This window comes from Mus caroli, unplaced genomic scaffold (genome assembly GCF_978045245.1).
Source record: "Mus caroli unplaced genomic scaffold, Mus_caroli_1 scaffold_16, whole genome shotgun sequence".
NCBI classification, from domain to species: Eukaryota; Metazoa; Chordata; class Mammalia; order Rodentia; family Muridae; genus Mus; species Mus caroli.
The window spans coordinates 15,067,840-15,094,693 of NW_028227271.1; the positions used below are offsets into that span (position 1 = coordinate 15,067,840).

At 55.6% G+C, this 26,854-nt stretch overlaps 1 protein-coding gene across 5 annotated transcripts; it reads left to right on the forward strand.

The window, feature by feature from the left end:
* The first annotated feature begins 806 nt into the window (after positions 1 to 806).
* Plxnb2 (plexin B2) lies at positions 807 to 26,566 on the forward strand. 5 transcript variants are annotated; one of them, XM_021184051.3, is made up of 39 exons: positions 807 to 1,145; positions 10,860 to 10,909; positions 11,353 to 11,401; positions 13,958 to 15,044; positions 15,216 to 15,398; positions 15,488 to 15,616; positions 16,130 to 16,230; positions 16,307 to 16,433; positions 16,733 to 16,886; positions 17,575 to 17,689; positions 17,787 to 17,895; positions 17,983 to 18,084; positions 18,718 to 18,810; positions 19,087 to 19,168; positions 19,237 to 19,397; positions 19,489 to 19,637; positions 19,729 to 19,837; positions 19,964 to 20,100; positions 20,235 to 20,405; positions 20,715 to 20,847; positions 20,969 to 21,196; positions 21,284 to 21,460; positions 21,560 to 21,699; positions 21,806 to 21,906; positions 22,075 to 22,304; positions 22,440 to 22,621; positions 22,789 to 22,855; positions 22,977 to 23,123; positions 23,299 to 23,455; positions 23,557 to 23,657; positions 23,762 to 23,846; positions 24,034 to 24,188; positions 24,288 to 24,448; positions 24,565 to 24,712; positions 24,854 to 24,918; positions 25,043 to 25,118; positions 25,538 to 25,612; positions 25,730 to 25,859; positions 25,938 to 26,566. In XM_021184051.3, the coding sequence occupies exons 4-38, from the start codon at positions 13,971 to 13,973 to the stop codon at positions 25,832 to 25,834; spliced, it is 5,529 nt and encodes a 1,842-aa protein (XP_021039710.1). In that variant the 5' UTR covers positions 807 to 1,145; positions 10,860 to 10,909; positions 11,353 to 11,401; positions 13,958 to 13,970; the 3' UTR covers positions 25,835 to 25,859; positions 25,938 to 26,566. The 5 variants fall into 5 exon arrangements, with proteins under 5 accessions (XP_021039710.1, XP_021039711.1, XP_021039704.1 ...); XM_021184052.3 differs by having other exon boundaries at positions 25,941 to 26,566; XM_021184045.3 differs by having other exon boundaries at positions 25,730 to 26,566.
* The last annotated feature ends 288 nt before the right edge of the window (positions 26,567 to 26,854 follow it).

Here is a 26,854-nt window from a genome sequence, read left to right on the forward strand (position 1 = left end):
AGACTGTTCTTCCGTAGGTCTCGAGTTCAAATCCCAGCAACCACATGGTGGCTCACAACCACCCGTAGTGAGATCTGACGCCCTCTTGTGGTGTGTCAGAAGACCGATACAGTGTACTTATGTATAATAATAAATCTTTGGGCCGGAGCGAGCAGAGATCCTAAAAATTCAATTCATAACAACCACATGAAGGCTCACAGCTAGAGTGTACTCACATACATAAAATGAATAAATAAATCTTTAGTTTAAAAAAAAAAAAAAAAGGAGAGCAAATCTGGGGTGGAAGAGACAGCTATTCCAGGGTAGACATGAATGAGCTGGGGTTTGGAGACTAGTCCCAAACCTTGTCCTGAGACAGATCACCACCATGTTACAAGTGCAAGGGACCACAGTATGGACAACTTCAAGGCCTGAAGTAGGAACCCTAAGGTACTGTCCTACCCTATAGACATTTTGGTGGTCGGTAAGGCCAGGGGGCTGGGAAGGAGAGTAGAACATTCCATATGGAGAACAGAGCGGCTAGGATTCGGAAGAAAGAATCAAGGTTCAGCAGCCCTCACCCTCGGGAACGGGATGAGCGCGTGGTCCCGCCTGTTGCCAATGTAGTGGTGCGGTTCCTTGCGCCCCGCCCATCTCCAAGAAGACACTTGAGGCCTCGATCTGGCCCAGGCGAAGCCACCCACTGGTGCCGGGCCGCGTGCGCCATTCAGTTCGGCCTGGGGCACTCCCGGGGTGGTGCCCAGCCTGAGCCAACTCCACTGATGACGGGGCAGTGGGAGGTACGGGGGGAACTGGTGCTGGGAGACGAGACTGCAGCAGGCAGAGAGCGCGGATTGCTACTGGGCGCGAATCTCCAAGCAAAGCGGTGTGCATAAGTGGCTCTGAGCCGAGGGAAACGCGGGGTACGCTAGGGACGCCAGCCGCCCCTCCTTCCCACCCTCTACCCCTTAGTCTCGTCCCTCCCTCTCGCCCGCCCCTGTCCTCCCCGCCCTCCTTCTCCCCTGGCGGGGGCGGGGCCGGCGGCTCCCGCGCGCTCCGGCCCCTCCTCGGCCACACAAAGGCCCGTCTCCATGGCAGCCGCGCGGGCCGGAGCGCAACGCAGAGCGCGGCCCCGGCGCCATCGAACGACGGCTGCGGAGGAGCAGGTACGGCACTCGGGGACGGGAACTGTGGGGGCGTCGCGCAGGCCCAGGCTTCGCCGTCTCCGCCACTCGGCCTCGGCCTGCGCCCCCGGACGCGGGGGTCTTAGGGCAATGCCGCTGCGCGGAGGGCGACGCGGGCCTGCGTCTTTGCCCCGCGTCTGTCTGTCTTTCCAATCGGCTGGGCCTGGCTGCTCCTGCCTCACGGGTTGGCGACGAGGCCCTCAGTTCTGGGATGCTGGGAGACTGTCCTGGCAGGCAGGGTTCCCACGACCCGGGGGAGCTGCACCCGACCTGGTGTAGTTTCAAACCCTCCTTCACAGCCGGCGTCCCTACCGAATCGATGGACCAGAGCGAGTCATTTCTGTCGTGCTGGACCTCCAGGCCCCAGTTCTCAAGCCAAGCTTGCTCAGACGCTGGGCTCTACTGGGGCTTTTTACAGGGGTGCCCAACCAAAGCAGTCCCCACACCTTCTGGGACAGGGAACAAGAGCCAGAGAGAACCAACACTCAGTAGTAGAACCTGGTGAGGCCCCACGCCTCCCGGCAAGATCTCCTCCGCAAGTTTCTGGTGTAGTTCGTTGTTGTGGTGTTTGGAGAGACACTTAGGATTCAGAGGGCTTAGAACTTGTGGGTGCTTTTACACAGTCCAGTCCTTCACTTCCATATACCTTCTTAAGGAAGATTCATTGCTTCCTCTGTTTCCTGCTGTGTGGCAGGTTTGTATGTGGGTGGGTCCTTTCTATCTGGGGTCTTCTGAGCCTAAGAATCCTAGAGTTTCTGGCCACGTCACTTAATTCCTTTTTCTAGTTCCTTGGAGAAGGCAGGAAGGGAGGTCGGATTATGGCCACCATGGTGGTGGTGGTCAGAATTGTAGCTGAAGCCAGGTCCCAAAGCCAGTGTCACGTTCTGATGAACGGAGGCCCTGGGGCCCTCATTTGCCTTGGGGAGTGCCCCCCTCTAACGTCGCTCTTCAATCTGTATTGATGGTTTTAAAGCTGAATTTCTCAGACTGCTCACAAACACCTAGAGGGTGGGAGCTGTCAGCCTGATCCCACACCCGGATGCTGTCTTGGTACATAGGGAATGTCATCAGAAAGTTGGACTGTCCCTAGCATGAGTCCTTGCTCTTTGGTCAGGAGGTGAAGTTCCTAGGAAGGTAGAGCCAACGCGTGAGTTGTTTTGTGGAATGTGCCAAACCTTATTGTGTTGTATGGAAATTGCTCGAGAAGACTAATCACCAGGTAGACTACAGAGCCTCGGCCACCTAGTTGCTCACACCCTCCCAGGGAAGTGGGGAGGCCTGAGGACTGGCCTGAGGTTTCTAGCCCCAGGAACTGAGGGAAGTTACTTAGAAAAACAAGAGTTTGGAATGTGAGTTCCCCCCTCCCCCACGGGCTGCCTGCCAAGGAGGAATTATTTTGGATTATCCAGCCGAGTCCAGCGAGTCCAGCTACCCAAAGAGCAGGCTGAAGCAGAAGGGGAGGCTGAAGCAGCCATGGGAGAGGGACCCACTTCCGGGCTGAGTTGAGAACCCCAGGAGGGCGGGGTTGAGAACTCCAGGAGGGCGGGGCTGGCAAGTCCAGGCAGCTCCACCACCTCGCTCCCATGGCTGCTCAGACCAGTCAGGGGCGGTGTAGGAGGGCATGTGTCACCTTGGGTTGGAGAAGGACCTCAAGGTCGGCTCCTTTGTTGGCCCTGCCCAACCTGGAATATGCCCAGGCTCCTCTGACAAAGCTCGTGGGGGAGGAAGTATTTTAGATCTATCTGGACGACTTGGTTCACTTCCCAAAGTCATTCCTACTATGTTTAAGGATACCTTGGATGGGTCACACTCCTGGCAGAGACCCCTTAGGAAGCACATCCCCGAGGGCTTACTGGGGCTGAACCGCAGGCTACCTTCTTGTCTTCTCACTGACCAGAGTCTCGCTGAGGGGCTGCCCCCCTCCCTCCTCATTGGGATGCGATACTGGTCAGGACATCCCACAGGTGGACAGATACGATGCCCTACGAGAAGACGCTGGGGTGTTCCTGGGTTGGCTCCAGGGGCTTATGGCTTATCCCGGAGCCTGCGTGGAGAGCACACTGGGAGGGAGAGCCCACAGCTGATGCCCAAGAGCAGGACTAGGGACTTGGCCCTGGCCCCTGCTAGTGGAGCAGAAGAGATTGGATTGGAAGGGATTGAGCTGGGCTGGGCTGGCAGCCCACAGTGGCGTCCATATGTCACATGTCCCCCCTACCAGATCTGTAGCTATTCTAGACCATCCCCATGTAATGTCTTCTGCCTAGTACCTCTCCTGATGGTTAGTGCTAATGGTTCTTCAGGGATGTTGGACCCTTGCCTGAGGGTCATTGGTGGAAGGATCTTCTAGCACTATCCCTTGCTAGTCACTACGTGCATATCTCTCTGTCACAGAGGACTGTCACCCTGCCATCGGACACTCCTTACATCCCCTCCAACCCTCTTGTTGCTTCCTGTGTCTGGCCTTGTTCTTGATATTCAGGGAGGAAGCGTTTTGTCCCTATCGAGGGCCTCTTGTAAAAGGATTGGCTTGGTGAGGACAAGGAGGAAAGTTGATTGGAACTCCAACCAAGGCTTGGTAGTCTGGGCTCTGGCTAGCTTGGGGATAGGACTGAGGCTGCCCCTACTAGCTTCACCAACCCTTCTGTACCAAGCCATTGGGTGATTAGATAGGGGGTAAGAGTTGGGTAACCCCCTCCATGCTAATGGCTGTTTGTGTTTAGGGTGGGGTTGTGGGTGGGGCGGAGCTGGGTTCTGACTAATTATAGACTGGGAAGGGCTGAAGTGTGTGTGTTGGGGGGGGGGGTCGGAATAGAGTAGAAGGAGCTAATGCCCCAGCTCTTCTCTTCCCAGACCTCATGTGACTCCTCTTTCTTCCTCTCCATGGTTTCACATCCCCTGACACAAGCTTCTTCTCCCTGCCCCCAGCTGAGTGAGGCTGATGCTACCCTCTGTTGACATAGCAAGGACTCTGCCCTCTTCTGAGCTCTCTGACTACAGGCACTGCCTCTGGAACACCCCACTGACCCTCCTATGCTGTTAGAACATCTAGAAGGATCGGAGGGGCCCCTGCTCTCCTGTACCCCAATCCAGAGGGGGCCTTCCTTCCCCTGAAATTCATGAACCCATGACAGTGATTGGGCTTAACCTTCCAGACAGAGTCTAGGTGGTCGAGGATGGTGAGCTCTCTTTAGAGCAGGTCTGATCCAACCTCCCTGTGACAATCTTGTCTTAGGGAAGAGCCCTAGCTGGTCCAGACTTGGAGCTGGTAGCACTATTTCCTGTCTTTTGTCATTCTCTGGTCCCGCCTCTGTAGCCCAGTGTCGTCCCCTCCCCCAGCCTGGCTCGTTGCCTTCCTCTTGGCTGGCAGCCTTCCCTGGGGCGTCCCCAAGGACTGGCTGAGTTCACACCTGAGCTGCCTGGGGTCCCAGTGGACTGCCCACAGAAGGGGCTCAACCTGGATTGGGACACTGTGCCTGGGGGCAGGGCTGGGCTTGGTGTCCATACCTTCTTTCTTCCTCATCTCCCTCAGGTCCCTGGACTTGAAACCCAGCAGTTGCCCATTCTGGTGCCAGCTGGGTTCTGGCTCCAGGACTTAAGGACAGGAAAGGGGAAAGGGGTAGGCCCCAGGGGCATAGCCTTAGTTCTAACTCCAGTTCTGCCTGCAGCCCAGCAGCCTGATCACCGAGGTATGTCCTGTCTGGACACAGGGATCAGACAATTAATTGGTGGTGTTAGGGTGTGTGTGTTACTCTGGCACAGCTGGTCAGTAGTTCCCCCGAGGCGGAGTCCTTGGTGAAAAAGAAAGGAAACAGCTTTGATGTTGGTCTTTGCGGTATTTACCTGTATCAAGACAGCTCATGGAGCCCCTCAGGGACCTCGGAAGAGGGTCTCCAGTGTACGCAGCTAGCTAGAGCTCTCTCACCACGGGACTGCTCTTCTCTGTGGCCTCTGAACCATACCACCTGTGTGGTACTGCATCTGTCCATCTGTAGAACTAATGGGTTCATGCCAAAGGTCTGGGGGATGCATTAGAAACCTATTAAGTTTTTTTTTTTTTCTTTTGTAATTTTTGAGACAGGATTTCTCTGTGTAGCCCAGGCTGGCCTCAAACTCACAGAGATGTGCACCACCGCCTGCTAGGAACCTATTTATTCCATCTTTTCGTAGGAAGAATGTTTCTGTTTCCTTTGGTGCCACATCATGTGTGGAAGTTTTCCTTGGGCCATTTCGGAGTTCCTGGGTCAATGGGAGAAGGTTCTGTAGGCGGCATGGGTGCCTGTGGTTAAGTGGGTGTTCTGGGATTGACACATGGCCTACTGGGACTGTCACTCCATCCTCAAGGGCTCTCTCTAACCTTTAACCTGGGCAGCCTCCTAGGACAACTCCAGCACAGTGTGTGTGTGTGTGTTGAGAGGAACCAGGTGGCATTTGTGCGGTGCAGAAGCTGAGGGCTCTCTGCCCTCTTGATAGATAGCAGCTACCTTGGGAGTAGAACCCACTTTCGGTCATACTCCGCTCCATCATCATCACGCACTTGATACCAGGAACCTGCCCAGCAAGTAGGAAAAAACTATTTTAAATTGAGCTGGGAAATCTGCCAGGAGTGAGGGGTGGCAAGCAGAAAGGAAGGGGCTCTTGAATGGCCCGGTCACTCTTCCGGCCTCAGAAATAGTTCCCTAGACTGGCCTCAGGAGTGGGAAGATCCAGCCTCCCTGCCTCCACCTAAAGTCAGGTCTGTTTTGGAGTATCACCCTGGGAGGCCTCAGGGCCTCAAATCTATGTCAGGATTGGGGAGGGATCAAGGCAGCACCTCCCTTGCCCAGGGAGTGCTCCCTGGAACACACCCCTTCACCTCTTCCGGATGTGGGTGGGTGTGGGTGTACCATGTAGACTTCTAGAGGACTCCAGGGGGAAGTCTGGTGTATCACGCCTCTCACCAAACAGGAAAGAACTGGGTCTAGGGGCTCCAAATTCCCAACCCCATGTACATACCTTCCACTCTGAGCTGGGCATTTCCTCATTGGAAAACCCCCGACTATCTTCCCTCCTAAGCCCTGAGTGTTTGCCTCTTGTGTCACTTGGACGCAGGGCAGGCACTGCTCACCGTTTCCCTCTCAGACTCTTCCCAGCACTCCATAAAGTATCATGCACAAGCTAGGTACTTAATGTGGATGGAAGACTCACCAATGAATAGCTCCATCCCTCAAGGCCAGTCCCTGCCCTCCCAGCTCCAACAGATCTCTTAGGGCATCCTGGGATGACCCAGTATTGGGACCTATGTGTATCCCACCTTTTCAAAGCCCCTTATAGTTCATGCTTGGGGATTGATTCTAGGTGTTGGGGCAAGACCTTCCTGTCAGCAAGAATCTGGCAACATCATGGACATGTGTGTGCCTGTACATGTGTGGTCATGTGTGAGTGGTGGCTGGCACCCAGGCTTGGCAAGGTGCCCTAAGCTAATTGTAGGGTTCAACTGTGATGGGGGAGGAGGGGCTGGGGTGACCGATGAGACACTGACAAGCTGACAGGGAGATTACAGGCCTTGTCGGCTCCTCGCTCACTCGGGCCCTCACCCATCCGCCCCCATGCCACGGAATCGCACCCCCAACCCCCACTGCTGCTGGGGTTAGGGACTCTGTGGAACTGGTTCTGAGCAAGCTGCAGCCTCCATGAACAGCATCTAGCCTGGTTTCTGGGTGAGCTGGGAAAGGAGAGAAGAGGTGTAGGTGGGGCAGGAGTGGAGAAAGGTGGGAAAGAAAGGTAAACAAGGTAGCAGCAGCAGCTCAGGGTCCTCGCATCCCCATAGAAACCTTCCTATGGTTGGCATCTGTCTGAGCATTCCCCATCCCAGTGAGCTGACTGTGATGATAGTAACAGGACCTATTTGTATCCTCCCTTAGTGTGCTGATTTTGGGGGGTGTGTGTCAGAGGGAGGGCCCTCCAGGAGCACAGTAAGTCGACAGAGGGTGACTTGTTGCAAAATGATGAATCTGGAGGCTGGCAGTGCAGACATATAAAGACAAGAGGAGATCCTAGAGTGGGTGGGGTACAGCGGTCCCCAGGCAGGACACTGTGGTAGTTGGGTCTTTAAAGGGATGGGGAAAACATTGGTGACAGGGAGGCCAGCCAGCTCAAAGGTTCAAAGTGTGGGGCACTCACCTTAAGTTCCCTACAATATACATAGGCCACATCTGGTTCTGAGGGAAAGTCCTTTGGTTTTGACAGGTTAGCTCTTGAGGTACCTGAGCAGATATAGAGATTCTGGGTGATCAAGCCTCTGACGGGAGAGGTGGCTTGGATGCACCCCAGGGGGAGAGGGAAAGCGAGCGGACAATCTGCGCTGGGCTGACCCAGAACCTGGAATGGCGTGTAGGATAGGCACGGGGCTTGGGCTGCTGGGGAAAGGCCGCAGCCACCTGGGAGGCGTCCTTGTTTGGAGCCTTGACTCAGGTTAGTACATCAGCCTTTCTCTAGAGCCCCACCCCTGCTCCAGGTCAGGTGGCGCAGTTTCCTTAGGGCTGGGTTTTCCCTCGAGGAGTCTGGGCGGATATCCCCGTGGTCTAGCCCGAGGCTGCTCGAAGGCAAGGTCGTGCCTGGTTTGCTGACCAAGGGGGACCGAGGCCTGGGACTGACCCTGGGCAGGGGCGGAGCTATACACAGTGGGGCGGAGCCGCGCGTTGCTTTCCTTCCCCGGCTGGAAGGACTTAGGTAGGTAATGGCCGGTCCTGCTTTCGGTTGTTTCTGATACCAGGTTAGCACCGCAAGGAAACGACTCTAGACTTTTGACAGTTGCCTCTGCTGTCATTGTCACCCGAGGTTGGGCTCCCACCTACCCATTGCCTTGTGAGCTTCCCTGACCTGGTGAGGCTCGCGCCAAAAGCTCAGTACACGTGTTCCCTCTAGGTGTGCGCTGGGGTGCAGGGCCAAAATGTGGAAGCAGACCTGAATAGAGCGCGGGGGACGGTGAGGGGGGGCATCCTTAGGTTCCAGGACCGTGGGCGTGGCCAGGTCCCTAGGGGAGCTTCGGCCGCGCGTCCTAGCCCATCTCTGGGGTCCGCCTCCGGTGCAGTTCCCAGGTAACCGTCTTGCGATCCCGGAGGAGTCTGGCGGAAACGGCGCCGAGGGAGGTGGGGGGGGGGGCTGTCTATGAGGAATGAGGCCGGGGCTGGCTCCGGGGTGCGGGGACTGACCCAGCCTCCTGGACTGTACTCTGACCAGGTTGCCAGGTGGGTGGAGCTGGGTCCGCGGCCACAGGCCCTGTCCCCCTCGGGGTCTTCTATGCGATCACCGCGTCGGTTCCACGTACGATCCATTCTCTGTGGCTGCGGTGCTACGAGAGACGTCGGGCTCCGCACAGACCCTTGCCGCAGCCCCTCCCTCAAGCTTGTTTTGAAAACAGCGGAGGCTTGGATTTGCGGGCGCCGCGGCCTGTTTTGTCTCTTCTGATTTGTTTAACGCTCGCAGCTAATTGCAGATTTTCGTAGCCTTCCGAGAGAGGATGCCCCGCCTCATGGCTGCCAGCTGCGGCGGGGGAGGGGCAGCTTCGCTTTCTCTGAGGCCCAGGGCCCGGAGTGTGGTCCGCTGTTCAGGCGCCCCTGTCCGGTCCTGAGGGTGGTGCAGTTCCCACCCTACTTGTTAGAATCCCGGCTTTGGTGGAAATCGTTTCCTTTCTCCCTGCCAATCCCTGGTGTCTCTGGTTTGCTGTCTTGGTCCCTAGAGGGACTGAAGCTCTGCTCTCCTGTTGGACCACACTACCTCAAGGTTGATTTGATCTAAGCCTTAAAAAGCCGTTCGTATTCAGAATATTGAGAGGAAAGGAACCTCGGCTCTATCTGACCCTGCCCTGTGAGGCTGTTTTAGAGTTAGGGAACTCGAACTGGCTGCTTGCGGTCTCTGTGTCATGCATACCCCTCAAGCCGCCATCCGATCGCCCTGGAATCAGCATCAAACGAGCCTAGGGCAAGAAGAGGAACCTAAAGAAGAAGGCCTCAGGGCATCCAGCTGACCAGGGGCTTTTGTTGCTCTTGAAGCAGTCCAGGATGTACAAGAGACTCAGCCCCCCGCTGGCCCTCAGATTTCTGGCTGAGGCGAGGCTGTTTGTTAAGATTCAGACCTAAGCCGGGCGTGGTGGCGCACGCCTTTAATCCCAGCACTCGGGAGGCAGAGGCAGGCGGATTTCTGAGTTCGAGGCCAGCCTGGTCTACAGAGTGAGTTCCAGGACAGCCAAGGCTACACAGAGAAACCCTGTCTCGAAAAACCAAAAAAAAAAAAAAAAAAAAAGATTCAGACCTAAGAGCTGCTGGCACAGACTCTTCAATCCTCACAGTGCGTTCCCATTGGTCACCCCCAGCCTCATCCCTGAGTCCCACCCAGGAGTTCCCCTAGAGAAGATCATAGAGGATGGGTGACTGTGGTCAGGATGCTGAGGATAAAGAGTTGCCCAGCCTTCTGAAGTGGGTATTATTGTCATACCCAACATGCATATGGGAAAATGGCACAGAGCAGCTTTGTAAATGGCCCATGTAACTCTGCCAGAAAGAGGCAGGGCTGGATTTGAACCAGAGTGGTGTGCTCTTGAAGTAAATTTACTAGTAGTGAGTTTTTGAGACAGAGTTCTTTGTCTGGGCTGGGGTGGGGATGGGGGTCACTCCTAAGAGAGAGAGATGGCTGGTTGGGAGCATCAGCCCAAGATGGTGGTGATCTAAAGGGTCTCTCGGTGACATTAGTTTCACATCTAAGAAGTGTTAGCACAGAGGATCCTGATAGAGAAGACAATAGCTGGCCAGTGGACCCTGATTGGTCAGTGGAAGGTTCATCGGACCCTTCTGAAATATGTATGGCAAGTTGCTTAGAGGAGGCCAGCCTCCTTTGGCTTTGCCTTCAGGAGACTCCCAATAGGGAACTGGGACCTAGATGATCTGCTTTGAGAAGTCTGGAGCTGGAGGAAGCTGAGGCCCCAGAGGCACAGAGAGGTTGCAAGTGAATTCTCAGGGGGCTGACACTGTCCTGTGGTTTGCCTGCTGTGTCTGAGGAACAGTCTGTGGTTGGTTCAACAAAGCCTCTGTTGAGTCCTGGGGAGGTGGGGGGACAAAAAAGATGCCCTCTGCTCCATGCAGCCTCTTGTAGGGGCTGGGGACACTGTGGTGTGGGGCATGATAGTCTACTTGGACTCACCATGGATCCAGGTGTGGGTCAGCTCTGAGGAAATGGGCCAGCGGAAGCATGGAAAACTGCTACACAGGACAAGCGGAGAGTCTCGGTGGGGTTAGAGGTGGACAGCACCTGGAAGAAATGGTGTCTGACCTACAGCTTTGTGCACCTTACTCCCTGCCCCCAAAGTTCCAAGAGTTTCCAGGTTGGGTTGAGGGCTTTGAGAACTCAGGAGCTAGCACACTGGTAGATTTGGATGAGGTGGATTCTTCTTAGGTTGGCACAGACCCTTTGCCATGCCATCCGGTGTCTCCCCCCACCCCCACCCCAATACTCTGGCCTGCAGCTGGGTAAGTTGCTAAATTGTTGCATCCGACAAACCTGCTTCCCCTTGGGCCTACCAAGGACCACTTCTAGGAGAAGGGCTATTATAGGAAGATCTGCCAGGAGTTACAGTGTAACTAACACTCAGGCTTTTCATGAATGAATTCCTTTCATCCTTAGAAACCCTAGTGTTAATTTACTGTTACTGTGTCCCTTTTGCAGATGGGGAAATGAGGCACAGAGACATTAACTTGCCCAAGGTCACACAGCTAGTAAGTAGAGTTGCCCTGTTGTGGATATGCATGGTTTTCAGAAAGCAGTTATGCATAGAGTGGGATTTGTGTGTGTGTGTGTGTTTTGTTTTTCCAGAAAGGGTTTCTCTGTGGTTGTCCTGGAACTCAATCTGTAGACCAAGTTGGCCTTGAACTAAGATCCCCTAGCCTCTGCCTCCTGTGTGCTGTGCCACACCACTTAGCTACACACCTAGTTTTAAAGAGCAGATACCTTAGACTTTCAATGAAAAGAGCTGCCTACTTCTAAGCAGAAGAGAAAGTAGCATGACTTGCTTATGTTTTTCAGACTGGGGCGAATGTGCTTGCTTTAGAAGCTGGGCTAGATGCCTGCAAGTGTCTAAAGGAGTAAGAGGATAGAGATAGGTGGCATCAGGACAGCCACCCAGAGTGACTGACTGTGCTCTCTCTCTCTTGTCTCCTAGCGAGTCCTGATGCCAGCCTAAAACAGAGACAGAGACCACTGGAGCCTTGGTGAGTCCATGGGATAAGCCTTCGGAAAGTGCTGAAAATTACGATGGGACCCTGAGGCTGTACCACTGTATATGTGGCTTCTTGGATGTATACCTCCAAACTTCAGCCAGCATGAGGCTGACTGGTACCCCTGAGGAAATCCCCACCAGCCAGGCAAGCAGGGGTCCTGGACCTAGTCCAAAACAGGAAGTTCCTCCACTTGCCCTCCCATTCCAGGAACATCAGCGGCAGGAAGCTTTAGCTGGCTGTGCCTGGCGCCTCCAGTTCTCTCGCTGCCAGAGCACCATAGAGGTCAGGTGCTCTTTGCTCCTGGGCCTGGCCAAGCAGGTCACTCAAGGCCTTGTTTGTTCAGGAAGTAGAAGGGAGCTGTCACCTACAGTGCACAACCCAGGTCCCTTTTATCACCCAGAAGACACTGGGACTGGAGTGTCTTTATCCCACTGTGGTTATCTGGGTATGTGGGAGTGCTTGAAGATGGAAGTCAAAATATTATATGTGCCGGGCAAGTATTAAGCCATTGAGCTACACCCCAGCCTCAGGTGTGTGGGCCTGTGGAGTTCAATCAAGTTACTGGTGACCAGATGTCTGGAAGGTTTCCCTCCTAGAATCCTACACCCCTGTGAGCGGCAAGCACAGGGAGGAGGTGGCCAGTCTCCTGCCAGAAATTAAATGGAGAGAAGCCCACCTGGCAGATTTCCTAGGAAGGCCCCTGGGGGGCAGTTGGAGAAGGTGCCATTATGGGTCCAGTGGAAGAGTAGAGAGGTCTCCTGGCCGGTTAGCTCCAGGTTCAAGCCTTGGGCTTAGATACCAGGAGAAGTCAGGGGCGGAGGCTGGCACAGCCACACGTAAGCGGGTGACTGGTTAGGTTTCAGCTGTGCTGAGACTGTAGCTCCGCCCACGCCCACGCCTCACCCCCTTCCACCCCCTCCTGGCTGGGAACATTCCATTCATTCTCTGCTCCTGGGAGCTGACAAGCTGCAGTGATTTGGGTGAGTTAGAGAGAGCCGGTGAGCTACATCCATAAGCCCTGAACAAGCTGGCCTGGTGATCAGGCCTTGCTGCGGTGGCCTGTGGGGAGTGGACTTGCATGGAAGAAGGCTGGGATGAACATTAATTAGTGGACCACAGGACTGTTCCCATGGAGGTGGAGTTTGGCTGCTTCTCCAGGCTCTTGAGCGGAGCCTTGGAATCTCAGACTGGGTTGGGCACGGTCTAAGTTGGGGTCTGAAAGGGCTTGTGAAGTCTTCCTGGCTCTGACTAAAGTCACTGTCTTCTCCTAACCTCACCTCCTAACGAGGTCCTTACCCTTGGCTTCACCACACTTTCTACTGGAAATGTGCCTTTTTCTCCATTGCTGCTACCTCCGAGGTCCGAGGAGGCCAACGAAGGAATAGAACAGAAATGGAGGGCAGCTGGAGAGCTGCAGGGCTCCTGAGAAAAAGCCACGACCTCGTTCCAGCATGCCTGTCTTTACCCGCAGTTCAGCTAGCTCTGCCTTCCTTGGCAACAGGCAGCAGAGTCCTTCTGTTCTGTAGGAGAGGGATACCAGCTAGGGATTCTCAAAGAGAGAGTAAAAGTACTAGTTGGAGGTAGGTCAGCACCCCAGCCCCACCCATCCAGGCCGCCTTTAGGCAGGTGACTTCCTCTCTGTGACGTTCCTTCATCTATAACTGGAAAGTTACAGAGCCTAGGGAGTGTGAACCTGGATTTGCTTTATGGTTTTTTTTTTTTTTTTTTTTTTTTTTTTTTTTTTTTTGCTTTATGTTTAAATTGTAATTGTTTATGGAGAATAAAGGGATGTTTGAGGTGATAGTTAAAGTAGTCTTTTTTTAAATTTAAATTTGTTTTATGCCATGGGTGTTTTGTTGGCCCCTGCTCTCTGCGGAGGCTAAAAAAGGTGTTAGATTCACCGGGGCTAGAGTTACAGATGGTTATAAGATGTCACGTAGGTGCTGGGAATTGAACCCAGGTCTTCCAATTGGACTCCTGACCCAGGCTCCTAGACAGAATATGCACCTACATGTCTTACACACACACACCCACACACACCCAAACATACACATACACACACAGGCTCTTAGTGCATGTATCCACCTCTCTCTCTCTCCCTCTCCCTCTCCTTCTCCCTCTCTTTCTCATATGCACACATGCACACACGCACATAACTCTGAACTGGTAGACTTAGAGCTGTTGACCCCGCCCTAGCAAATGGAGAGGGCGAAATGGAGGTGGGGCCATCTTGCACCAAGGAGCTCTGGAGGTGGGCATGAATAGACTGTGCTTACCTGGGTCATGCGCATGGGCCTTCATTTGCAGCTCTGGCTTCAAACAGGATGGATCTACATGTCCACAAGTCTGCCCGGCTGCATCCTGAGACCACCTGTAGCTTCTTGAGAGGAATATGTAGGAATAGCTGGGAGTCTTCCTAGAGCTATGGATGCCTTAGCTCTAGGAAGGGGATCATGTCCCTCTCTGGCCTGTATTGTGGACACTCAGTGCAGGGCCTGAATGAAGAGAAGCCTCGGCTTATCTGACCCTTACTGTCTCTCCCCACAGAGTTCTGGGGGCAATGGCTCTGCCACTCTGGGCCCTGACCTTTCTAAGTCTCACGGGCCTAGGGTTGAGCCTGCGATCCCGAAAGCCGGAGAGTTTCCGCAGTGAAACAGAGCTGAACCACCTGGTTGTAGATGAGGTCACAGGTGCGGTGTATGTTGGGGCAGTGAACGCACTCTACCAGCTGAGCGCCGACCTGCACGTCCAGCAGCACGTGGTCACAGGCCCCTACATGGATAACAAGAAGTGCACGCCACCCATTGAGGCCAGCCAGTGCCACGAAGCCGTGCTCACCGACAACTTCAACCAGCTGCTGCTGCTCGACCCACCAGGGAAACGCCTGGTGGAGTGCGGCAGCCTCTTCAAGGGCATCTGTGCCCTGCGCGCCATGAGCAACATCTCGGTGCGCCTCTTCTATGAGGACGGCAGCGGCGAGAAGTCCTTCGTGGCCAGCAACGACGAGAGAGTGGCCACCGTGGGGCTGGTGACCTCCACGCGCCCCGACGGCGAGCGCGTGCTGTTTGTGGGCAAAGGCAACGGGCCGCACGACAATGGTATCATTGTGAGCACCCGCCTGCTGGACAGGGCTGAGGGCCGGGAGGCCTTTGAGGCCTACTCCGACCACACCACCTTCAAGGCCGGCTACCTGTCCACGAATACTCAGCAGTTTGTCGCAGCCTTTGAGGATGATTTCTATGTCTTCTTCGTCTTTAACCAGCAAGACAAGCATCCTGCTAAGAACCGCACGCTGCTGGCGCGCATGTGCAAAGACGACCCCTCCTACTATTCCTATGTAGAGATGGACCTGCAGTGTCAGGATCCCAGTGACCCCCAAGACTCTGCCTTTGGCACCTGCCTAGCCGCTTCTGTAGCCACATCGGGTGCTGGCAGGGCACTCTATGCTGTCTTCAGCAGAGATGGCCGGAGCACTGGGGGACCCGGCGCGGGCCTCTGTGTGTTCCCGCTAGATGAAGTCCGTGAGAAGATAGAAGCCAACCGTAACGCCTGCTACACAGGTGCTCGAGAGGCAGGCCGCGCTATCTTCTACAAGCCCTTCCATGGAGACATCCAGTGTGGCGGCCATCTGATAGTACGTGTCTTGCCTGTTAATGGCCATAGGTGTATGTCCGCCCCCCCCCCCCCGCCCCGAATGTCAGTAGATTCCTGTTGTGGAGGATAGGGTCAGACTCCTATAGCTTGGAGCCCTAGTAGGGAAAAGCCTAGGAGACAGGGGGACGGGTCCTGATGCTGTGATCCACAGGGTGCCAGCGAGAGCTTCCCATGCGGCTCGGAGCATCTGCCCTATCCACTGGGCAGTCGTGATGGACTCATCACCACAGCTGTGCTGCACCGCGGGGGCCTGAATCTGACAGCAGTGACAGTAACTGCCGAGAATGACCACACTGTCGCGTTCCTGGGCACCTCAGATGGCCGGATCCTTAAGGTACTGGTCGAGGCAGAGGCTCCAGGAGGGGCCAATGAACCATCCCCCCCCCTCCCCCCAGTTCTCATGGACCGTCTTGGTGTTGGCAGGTGTACCTTGCTCCAGACGGCACTTCTGCAGAGTACGGTTCTATTCCAGTAGACATCAATAAGAAAATCAAGCAGGACCTGGCACTGTCTGGAAACCTGTCCAGTCTGTATGCTATGACCCAGGACAAGGTCAGCCTAAAGATGGCCCCAGGAGGCCCTGAGAAACAGGCCCAGGGGATATGCTGGGCCTTGCTTTGGATGGTTGGGCAGAGTCTGGGCTCCTGTCTCTGAGTCTTCATAGCACCATTGCTATCTTCCCAAGGGTTTTATTTTGGGCATTAGGAATTAGAAGTAGGATCTTATGCCTGCCAGGCAAGAGCCACGTCACTGAGCTACATCTGTAATCTTCCTTCTTTCAACAAGGTTCCCTTTTCTTTTTTTTTTCTTTTTTTTCCATTTTTTTATTAGGTATTTTCCTCATTTACATTTCCAATGCTATCCCAAAAGTCCCCCATACCCCCTCCCCCAAGGTTCCCTTTTCTGATCCTGCCCTAAACTTGTAGGTGGTCTGGCCCAGGAGAGTCCTGGCCACGTGTCCCTGAACAGTCTAGCACAGTGTGTGTGTGTGTGTGTGTGTGTGTGTGTGTGTGTGTGTGTCTAGTAAAGTCCTGTTCCCCCACGGCCCTGCTATCTTACCTCTAGGTGTTCCGGCTCCCAGTACAAGAATGCCTGAGCTATGTAACCTGCGCTCAGTGTCGTGACTCCCAAGATCCTTACTGTGGCTGGTGTGTCATCGAGGGACGGTGAGCAGTTTGTCCTTGCCCCAACGGCCTGGAGCCCAAGGAGTGCCAGAGCTGAGAGTACTCTCTGTCCTTGCAGATGCACCAGGAAGTCCGAGTGCTCACGGGCCGAGGAAACTGGACACTGGCTGTGGAGCCGGGAGAAGTCCTGTGTGGCCATCACTGATGCCTTTCCACAGAACATGAGCCGGCGGGCCCAAGGAGAGGTGCGTGTGACAGGTGGCAGGCTGTGAGTGCTGTGCAGGGCGGGGTGGAATTCTCCTTACACAGCTGCTGGCTGGGTGCTCAGACATGCAAGGAAACCATGGGTTGCCTGGTACCCGGGCCCACATGAACATCCTAGGCAAAGCAGTCAGGTTCTAAGGATTCTCAGCTGCACATGCTAAAAGCAGGGCTGGAGGTACTACTATTCTAGAAACCTAGCCTTGCCCTCCTTCCCCCTCCAAGACGGAGCAATGTAGTACTGGGATCAGGGGTCATTGTTTGAGCTGTTCTCCTCCTGCAGGTACGCCTGTCTGTCAACCCCCTGCCCACCTTGACTGAGGACGATGAGTTAATGTGCCTCTTTGGTGACTCACCACCCCACCCTGCCCGGGTAGAGGACGATACTGTCATCTGTAATTCCCCAAGCAGCATCCCTAGTACACCGCCAGGCCAAGGTGAGACCTCATCCTTCAGTCCCTGGACCTGCACAGCTTCCTTTTCTCTACACATAGCTTTTTCTATGCTCTATCTACTCTCACATTTTTAGATCACTGAGCACTGTGCGTGAGCCAATCCTGGGTGCAGGCTATTGTTGGGGAAGAGAAAAAAAAATCCCAACTTTGAGAGACCCTCAGTCTTAAACTGAGTTCTGTTCTGAGGAGACCGATTCCCCTGCCAAGTTCTTTGCACAGACATCCCTCCTCACTGCTATGTCCAGCCTGAGGCAGCTGGAGCTGTCTCCTGAGGCTGAAGGCCTCAATCTGGGCTAAGACAGGTGGTATGTCTGCCTGTCCCTTGAGCATTGGGGGGTAACAAGGCCGTGAGGCCATGATATGACGTGAGCAGGGACCTGGAAGGCCTTCCCACCCAGACTCAGAGGAGCCACTGCCCTCAGCCCTTGCAGGAACAGAGAGAGGGTGCGAAAGCAGCCAGGCCCAGGGGAGAAAGATGAGCCCAGCCCTGGGAGCTGACACCAAAGCCCAGATTTGACAAGCAGCAGACCAGCTGGGCCTAAGGCTGGGGTATCCATATTGTATCCCCTGGCCCCAGAATAGACCTCCTCTCGGCTGGGCACTGGGCGAGGCCCAGTTCCACCCTTCTGCTCTAGCTGCCCCTGACCCTGTTCCCACCTGTATTCTGCAGACCATGTTGACGTGAGCATCCAGCTCCTCTTAAAAAGCGGCAGTGTCTTCCTCACCTCCCACCAGTATCCCTTCTATGACTGCCGAGAGGCCATGAGCCTGGTGGAGAACCTGCCGTGAGTCCTGGCTACCTTGTGAGAGGTTCCCCACCCCCACCCCCGGGCTCCTCTCATACTTCCAGGCCCCTCACATCCTGATTGACCCTCCTGCTAGGTGCATCTCTTGTGCTAGCAACCGCTGGACTTGCCAGTGGGACCTGCAATACTACGAGTGTCGGGAGGCTTCACCCAACCCAGAGGAGGGAATCATACGTGCCCACATGGTGAGCCAGCCACCCAGACAGAACTGTGGTTAGGACGATGGGTCGTGATGGGAAATGCTCCACCTCACCAGCTTTGCTCTTTCTCAGGAGGACAACTGCCCCCAGTTCCTGGCCCCTGACCCTTTGGTCATCCCCATGAACCATGAGACAGAGGTGACCTTCCAGGGCAAGAACTTGGAGACTGTGAAGGTAGAGAAGGCCTGGGGTGAGGTCTAGCTGGTAGGTGGGTTGGGGCTTGCTTGAGGCTGCTTGGTGGGTACTTTTTCCCAGCCTTTATCCCCTCATCCCTTATCACTGCACAGGAGAGAAACACAGAGGAGAGAAACAGAAAAATAGATCCCTGAAGCTAATTTCTTCCTGTTTGTTTCTTCTTTGTGCATGACTACTAACAAACCACACACCCCCGCCCCCAAACGACCAACAACCACCAGCCCTCACCTCTCAGGGCTCTGGCATCTATATACTCCCTGGAAAGTTCCCAGAATTCCAAGCGTTACACAATCGCAGAAAATACTCCACAGCTGGCAAACTGTGCCTCTGCTAGAGCACGAGGCAAATCATAGTCAGCTGCTGTGGACAGTCCAAAGCAGCCCCACATCTGGGACTAAAACGAAAGCACACTCTTAACAATAGTCCTGTGTGGTTTAAAGAAACCAAAATTGTTGCTACAGAGGGAGGCAAAGGGTCTTCGGAGGCACCCGAGCATGGGGCAGACTAGGTGGTGGGGTATTTCGGGAGCTTCTGGAGATACAGATTCTATGCCCCCAAAGGGCAGAACAGTTAACCAGCTTGAGTAGAGAAGGCTGACTGGACTCTCCACAGGTTTCTTCCCTGTATGTGGGCAGTGAGCTGCTGAATTTTGAAGAGACTGTGACCATGCATGAATCAGATACCTTCTCTTTTAGGACCCCAAAGGTACCACTGCTTGTCTTAAGGGCTGGGTAGTGGGTATTACGCCTAGCACTGGAGCCTAGCCAGGGTCTTATCCCTCCTGCCCTGTGCCTTGTGGTCTCCAAGCATCTCTGCCTATGTCCCTGAACAAACTCATGGTCCCATGGTGTGTGTGTCTGATGCTCCCCAGTCCCTGCCTACCTTGGCAGCCTTCACTGACTTTGGGCAATTGAGAGATTCCCATGGCTTTTGGTGTCAGAGGGACAGAAAGTACAGTTTGTCCCTGTGTGTCCCATGCAGCTATCCCATGATGGTAATGAGACACTGCCTCTTCACCTGTATGTTAAGTCCTTTGGCAAGAACATTGACAGCAAGCTACAAGGTAGGTGGGGTCTGGGGAAGGCGGGAGAGGGAAAAGAACAACAGCTAACTCTACGTCCTCCTCCACAGTGACTCTCTACAACTGCTCCTTTGGCCGCAGTGACTGTAGCCTGTGTCTGGCTGCCGATCCTGCCTACAGGTGTGTGTGGTGCCGCGGGCAGAACCGGTGTGTATACGAAGCTCTCTGCAGCAACGTCACTTCCGAGTGCCCACCACCAGTTATCACTAGGGTGAGTTTTGTCACCGTCTGACCTGTACCCCCATACCCCCTTCACGTTCACCCACCCAAGCCACTCATGCACCCGGCTCTGCCGATTTCAGATCCAGCCTGAGACAGGCCCGCTGGGTGGGGGCATCCTGGTCACTATCCATGGGTCCAATCTGGGTGTCAAAGCAGATGACGTCAAGAAGATAACTGTGGCTGGCCAGAACTGTGCCTTTGAACCAAAAGGGTACTCGGTATCCACCCGGTGAGTGAACTCCCAGCAGCCTGGGCTCCCAGCAGCTGAACAGATGCAGCAGTGGTAATGAGCTGAATGGGATCTGCCTGTCTGTCACCAGGATTGTGTGTGCAATTGAGGCTTCGGAGAGGCCCTTCACAGGAGGCATCGAGGTGGATGTTAATGGGAAACTTGGCCATTCACCGTCACACGTCCAGTTCACTTATCAAGTAAGTGCCTGACCGAGCTGTGTTGTCCAGCCTCTGCTGCCGACCCCAGCAAGTTGGCATCTAACGATAATCACTCTCCAGTAACCCGAGTCCTTGGCCCTAACTATGCATGTGTGTTGCTTTCAGCAACCCCAGCCTCTCAGCGTGGAGCCACGACAGGGGCCACAGGCAGGTGGCACCACATTGACCATCAATGGCACTCACCTGGACACAGGCTCCAAGGAGGATGTGCGGGTGACACTCAATGACGTCCCTTGTGAAGTGTATGTGTCGCCCATGGCTGCTGAGCTCGCCTGGCTCTGGGGAGAGGGTGGGAAGACCTGAGTCTGTCTTGGGGGGTGGGGGTGGGGGAGCAGTAGAACTGGCTTGATGGACTGACAGGTACCTCCCACCCTAGGACAAAGTTTGGAGCACAGCTACAATGTGTCACAGGTCAACAGTTGGCTCCAGGCCAGGTGACACTAGAAATCTACTATGGGGGCTCCAGAGTGCCCAGCCCCGGCATCTCTTTCACCTACTGCGAGAACCCCATGATACGAGCCTTTGAGCCATTGAGAAGCTTTGTCAGGTGTGGCCTCTCCCCTTTCCGGCTAGTGCCCTCCCCACCCCCGCCTGCTGACCTGAGGAATGTGGCAGAACTGGGCTGGGCAGGGCAGGAGGAGAGATCTTCTGGAAAACCCCACTGCACCCTGATGGGCTTCCTCCTTAGAACTGAGATGGCAGGGTCAGAGCAGGGCCACTTCCCCGACTCAACTCGCCTATCCCTCTGATGCACATTTACCACCCTGCCATGCCACTTCCTGCCTGGGGTATAACTAATAAGCCGAAAGCTGACTGAGCAGAACTCACTGAAGCATGTCCCTCCCCAACCCCCCAGTGGTGGCCGGAGCATCAACGTTACTGGCCAGGGCTTCAGCCTTATCCAGAAGTTTGCCATGGTTGTCATCGCTGAGCCCTTGCGGTCCTGGAGGCGGCGGCGGCGGGAGGCTGGAGCCCTGGAGCGTGTGACGGTCAGTCCTGGCTTGGGGGTGGTGGGGACTCATTTCTAATGGGGACAGGGGCAGCTGGGAAGCAGGAGGGAGAAGCAAGATCTTTACCAAATGGCCTCAAGTTTTGGGACCCTTTCCACAGGTCGAGGGCATGGAGTACGTGTTCTACAACGACACCAAGGTCGTCTTCTTGTCTCCTGCTGTCCCCGAAGAACCCGAGGCTTACAACCTCACCGTGCTGATACGGATGGACGGTCACTGTGCCCCTCTCAGGACCGAAGCTGGAGTCTTTGAGTATGTGGCAGACCCCACCTTTGAGAACTTCACAGGTGGTGTCAAAAAGCAGGTCAACAAGCTCATCCACGCCCGGGTACGTGGGGTCCCCGGTCGGGCAGGGCAGGGGCTCACGCTGATCACGGCAGGGGCTCACGCTGATCATTCCTCGTCACCCCTCCAGGGAACCAATCTGAACAAAGCCATGACGCTGGAGGAGGCGGAGGCATTTGTGGGTGCTGAGCGTTGCATTATGAAGACGCTGACCGAGACCGACCTGTACTGCGAGCCCCCGGAGGTGCAGCCTCCACCCAAGCGGCGGCAGAAGCGAGACACAGCACACAACCTACCCGAGTTCATTGTGCGTGAGAGCGGGAGGGCTGTGGAGGGCCTGGGGAGCCTCTCAGGAGAAGCCGCCGCCGCCCACACCTGCCTGCGCTGAGCCCTAGCTTCCACACAGGTGAAGTTTGGCTCCCGAGAGTGGGTGCTAGGCCGAGTGGAGTACGACACGCGTGCGAGTGACGTGCCGCTCAGTCTCATCCTGCCTCTGGTCATGGTGCCCATGGTGTTTATCATCGTGGTCTCCATCTACTGCTACTGGTGAGTCCTGCCTCTGGTAAGGCTCCCCTCATCCCTCCTGCATCAGCATCAGCGCTTCTGACCCTCATAGCTGACTGATACCAAAGAGCCGTTCTATGCCCCACAGGAGGAAGAGCCAGCAGGCTGAGCGCGAGTATGAGAAGATCAAATCCCAGCTGGAGGGCTTAGAGGAGAGCGTGCGTGACCGCTGCAAGAAGGAATTCACAGGTGGGGCTGCCCCCGCCCCCCCCCCCCCCCCCGCAGGTGGAGCCACAGAATATCCCTGGATCTTCTAGGCCACCCCTTAGGGCCAGAAACTGCTGGAGGGCCCGGGTTAAGAGCAGCAGGAGTAGGTGGCCAGGGGTCGCCTCACCAAGGCTTGCATCCCCTTCTCAGACCTGATGATCGAGATGGAGGACCAGACAAATGACGTGCATGAGGCAGGCATCCCCACGCTGGACTACAAGACCTACACCGACCGTGTATTCTTCCTGCCGTCCAAGGATGGTGACAAGGATGTCATGATCACCGGCAAGCTAGACATCCCTGAGTCACGGCGGCCCATTGTGGAGCAAGCCCTCTACCAGTTCTCCAACCTGCTTAATAGCAAGTCCTTCCTCATCAATGTGAGCAGAGGGGGGTCGGGTGGGGAGGGGGAAGGGGTCCACGGGGGAGGGGGGCGGGAAGATAGGGTTAAGGTAAGGAGTGGGGCAAGGCTGCAGCCCAGGTGCTCAAGTGTGCCCTCCCCGGCTGCCCCGCAGTTCATCCACACCCTGGAGAATCAGCGTGAGTTCTCAGCCCGGGCCAAGGTCTACTTTGCATCACTGTTGACTGTGGCCCTGCACGGGAAGCTAGAGTACTACACGGACATCATGCGCACGCTCTTCCTGGAGCTCATGGAGCAGTATGTGGTGGCCAAGAACCCCAAGCTAATGCTGCGCAGGTTCGTGGGAATGGTGTGTGTGTGTGTGGGGGGGGGGATGCTACCTAACCATTCAGGATGGTACACCCACCCAACAAGGGCCATAGCACCCTCTGCTCACATGTGCACTGAGGTGGGCTCCTGGAGCCAGCCGGGCCTTGGAGAATGAGGCATCTGTTTACCCTCAGGTCTGAGACAGTGGTGGAGAGGATGCTGTCCAACTGGATGTCCATCTGTCTGTACCAGTACCTCAAGGTGAGCCCCGACCCTAGAGCTGGGGGTGGGTGAATAGGTGTCATCCCTCCCGACGCTTGCCTAAGTGCCTTGAAGGAGGTCCAGCCCCGTGCCTCCCACTCACACAGCCCCCTTGCTCCAGGATAGTGCAGGGGAGCCTCTCTACAAGCTCTTCAAGGCCATCAAACACCAGGTGGAAAAGGGGCCCGTGGATGCTGTGCAGAAGAAGGCCAAGTACACCCTCAATGACACAGGCCTGCTCGGGGACGATGTTGAGTATGCGCCTCTGGTAAGTCCCCCAGAGCCAGAGGCTGCAGAGAGGAGGGCAGAGCCAGGAACCTGGACTCCACATCTGAACTGCACAGAGTGAAGCCAAACTGTCCTGGGAAGGGTTTCTGCGATGCTGAGGTATGGTCACGAGGGTCCTCCTCAGCTGGTCCTTCCCATCCTGTGTTCCCTTGCAGACTGTGAGCGTGATTGTTCAGGATGAAGGGATCGATGCCATCCCAGTTAAGGTCCTCAACTGTGACACCATCTCTCAGGTCAAAGAGAAGATCATCGACCAAGTGTACCGTACTCAGCCCTGCTCCTGCTGGCCCAAGCCAGACAGTGTGGTACTTGGTGAGTTCCACCTGTTCGTGAGGCCCCGTGTGCCCAGCTCTGCCTGGGAATGGGCAGAGCATGGCCCTGGGTTCCAGAAACTGAGCTATGCCCTTCTGCAGAATGGCGTCCTGGGTCCACGGCCCAGATTCTGTCTGACTTGGACCTTACCTCCCAGCGGGAGGGCCGGTGGAAGCGCATCAACACCCTGATGCACTACAATGTGAGTGCCGAGGTCCCTTAGGCAGGGGGAGGGGCCCTAAGCAAGGGGGAGAGTGCTGAGCTCCCCAGTAGGAACATAACCCTCCCTCATGACTCTGTCCTCAGGTCCGGGATGGAGCCACCCTCATCCTGTCTAAGGTGGGAGTCTCCCAGCAGCCAGAAGACAGCCAACAGGACCTGCCCGGGGAGCGTAAGTCTATGCTGTCTTTCTTATCTTGTTCTTCTAGTCCCTAAAGGTCTGTGGAGACCTCCCTTCCCTCTGCTGCCCCCTAGTGGACCCCAAGACCCTGCATATCAAACTTCAGGCCACGCCCACCTTGAACTGGGACTAGGTGTCTCAGCTGCCTGCTCTCCCCCCCCCCCCCGCCCCCTCCCAGGCCATGCCCTTCTGGAAGAGGAAAACCGCGTGTGGCACTTGGTGCGGCCGACAGATGAGGTAGATGAAGGCAAGTCCAAGCGCGGGAGCATGAAGGAGAAAGAGCGGACCAAGGCCATCACAGAGATCTACCTGACGCGGCTACTCTCCGTCAAGGTAATAAATAGTTAACACTCAGTCGCAGGAAAGCATCCTTATGCGCTAGTGCCTCCAGTGTGCCCCCGGGGGGCCACATCAAGCCGCTGTCCTCCACAGGGCACACTGCAGCAGTTTGTGGACAACTTCTTCCAAAGCGTGCTGGCGCCTGGGCACGCGGTGCCACCCGCTGTCAAGTACTTCTTTGATTTCTTGGACGAGCAGGCAGAGAAGCATGACATCCGAGATGAGGATACCATCCATATCTGGAAAACCAACAGGTGAGGCTTCTGCCTGCCCTGCCTCCGCCCTGTCTGTCCCGCCTCCGCCCTGTCTGCCCCAAGGCCACAGCCCAGCACACGCCCCTCAACTCAACTTGCCCGTCTCCCCGCTGCAGTTTACCACTTCGGTTCTGGGTGAACATCCTGAAGAACCCTCATTTCATCTTCGACGTCCACGTCCACGAAGTGGTGGACGCCTCCCTGTCAGTCATTGCGCAGACCTTCATGGACGCCTGTACTCGCACGGAGCACAAGCTGAGCCGAGTGAGTAAGCCTCTGTGCTCATGGGCGACAGTGGCCCCTGGACAGGGCCGACCGTCCAGGAAGGGGTGGGGCCTCGCTAGTGCTCTGTGTTGACTGAGTAGCCGAGGCTAGCCCAGTGTCAAAAGCTTTTGTCTTCCGCAGGACTCTCCCAGCAACAAGCTGTTGTATGCTAAGGAGATCTCTACCTACAAGAAGATGGTGGAGGAGTGAGTGATGTGGAGGAGGGGCTGGGGAATCCCTAAGAGACCTCAGGGCCCAGCACCCCCTTTTTCCCATGCACTCACCTCCTCCTGTCTCCATCCACACCTCCACACCCTTCTCCCTCTGCAGCTACTACAAGGGCATCAGACAGATGGTGCAGGTCAGCGACCAGGACATGAATACACACTTGGCAGAGATTTCCCGGGTAAGGGCCACAGAGCTCAAGAGCAAGGGCGCATGCGCTATTGCCCACTGCTGAGCCAGGCACGGGAGTACAGATGCTACAGCAAGAGGAGTGGAGGGTAGCTGAATGGGCGTGACAAATGGGACAGGCAAGCTGCCTTGACTGTAACTGAGTCTTGAGGAGATAGCAAACATACCTGTATGTAGAAGCTGATGTGAGCCACTGAGGTGCTTAGAACCCTGGTGCCCGCCATACTGGCTGCTGTTGAGCACACGCTGCCACGTGCGTGGGCTTGGCCTGTGGCCTTTCCAGGATGTGGTCCTCTTACTGATGTATCTGTCATGGTGCCGCACGGCCAACACATTGCAGCTTGCTGTTCTGTGGGGCTAGCCTTGGGGCTCCTATATCCTCCTCACACTGCGTAATACTGTCATTCCTAGGCTCACACAGACTCCCTGAACACACTCGTGGCCCTACACCAGCTCTACCAATACACACAGAAGTACTATGACGAGGTATGCTCCAGGTCCCCGTGGCGAGATGCAGGACTGCGTGCCCGCACGTACCCCCGCAGCCGGTGATCTGACAGGTTTCCTCTGTGTCCATCTCTACCCCACCCCCAACCCCACCAGATCATCAACGCTCTGGAGGAGGACCCTGCAGCCCAAAAGATGCAACTGGCCTTCCGCCTGCAGCAGATTGCCGCTGCGCTTGAGAATAAGGTTACAGACCTCTGACCGTCAATGCCACCTCAGGATGCAGGTGTGTGGTACCATGGCCTTGGGCAGCCCGTTGGCCTGAGATGGCACTGGCTGTAGCCGGGCTCTTCTCTCTCTCCAGTAGAGGATGCACCCAAGGCATCTGGAGTGGGTGTGGTGAACCCACCTCTTGTAGACTGTAGCGTCTTTCTCCTGAGCAATACTGCCCGGGCGCCCGAGTCAGCACCAGCTCCTTCCAATGGCACCAGCATCGGGTGTTCTCTGTGTTGTCTCCTGAGCAATTCGCAAATGTGCCTTACAAAGCCACACTGGGCCACTGGAGGCGGTGGAGGCGTGGCCTCCCCTTCCCACGCACCAGCAGCCCAGCCGCCTCAGATGCTCTGGGTTTGGCCTGTAGCTCCCACAGCAGGTTCCTGGACTGTAACTGTCTGCCAGACGGAAGGAGAAGAAAAAGCGGTACAATGCCTTCCTGACCTCACCTGGCCCTCCTCGTGGGGCGCAGGCACTCCAGGTGGGCTTGAGGGCCATCACTGGCTCCACCTCTAAGGTCAAGCTGGACGTCAGACGTCGGGGCCCAGGTGGCCGCCAGAGGGACCCAGAAAACTGAGGTCCTTATCTCAGCTGTTAAACAGGCTGTCCTGGAGGCCCTGCCTGGATCTGGGGGTGCTGGAGCAGCATCTCCCCCCAGGACCACCCACCCTTTTTGTAAATCGTGATTGTAAATCCAATACAGTTGTCTTTTTCACTCTCTGGTTGACTGGGTTTCTCCTTGGGCCGCCCCTCTGTCCTTACCTTTCCCCATCCCTTGGGCCTGAGCTGATGACAGTCTTTTTCTGAATACCAAAATAGGCCCCTGTATGGGCCAATCAGGGGTCTTACTGGACAGGGATTAGGCTAGGTTGAGCATCTTTGGCTCCAGCTGCCTTTATGCATGCATGTGCATGCATATATACACACACACACCTTCCCCTCACAGTGTTTTCACTGGGCTTTTAGGAGCCACACGGCAAGAGTAAGAGAGACATGAGAGTCTCTCTC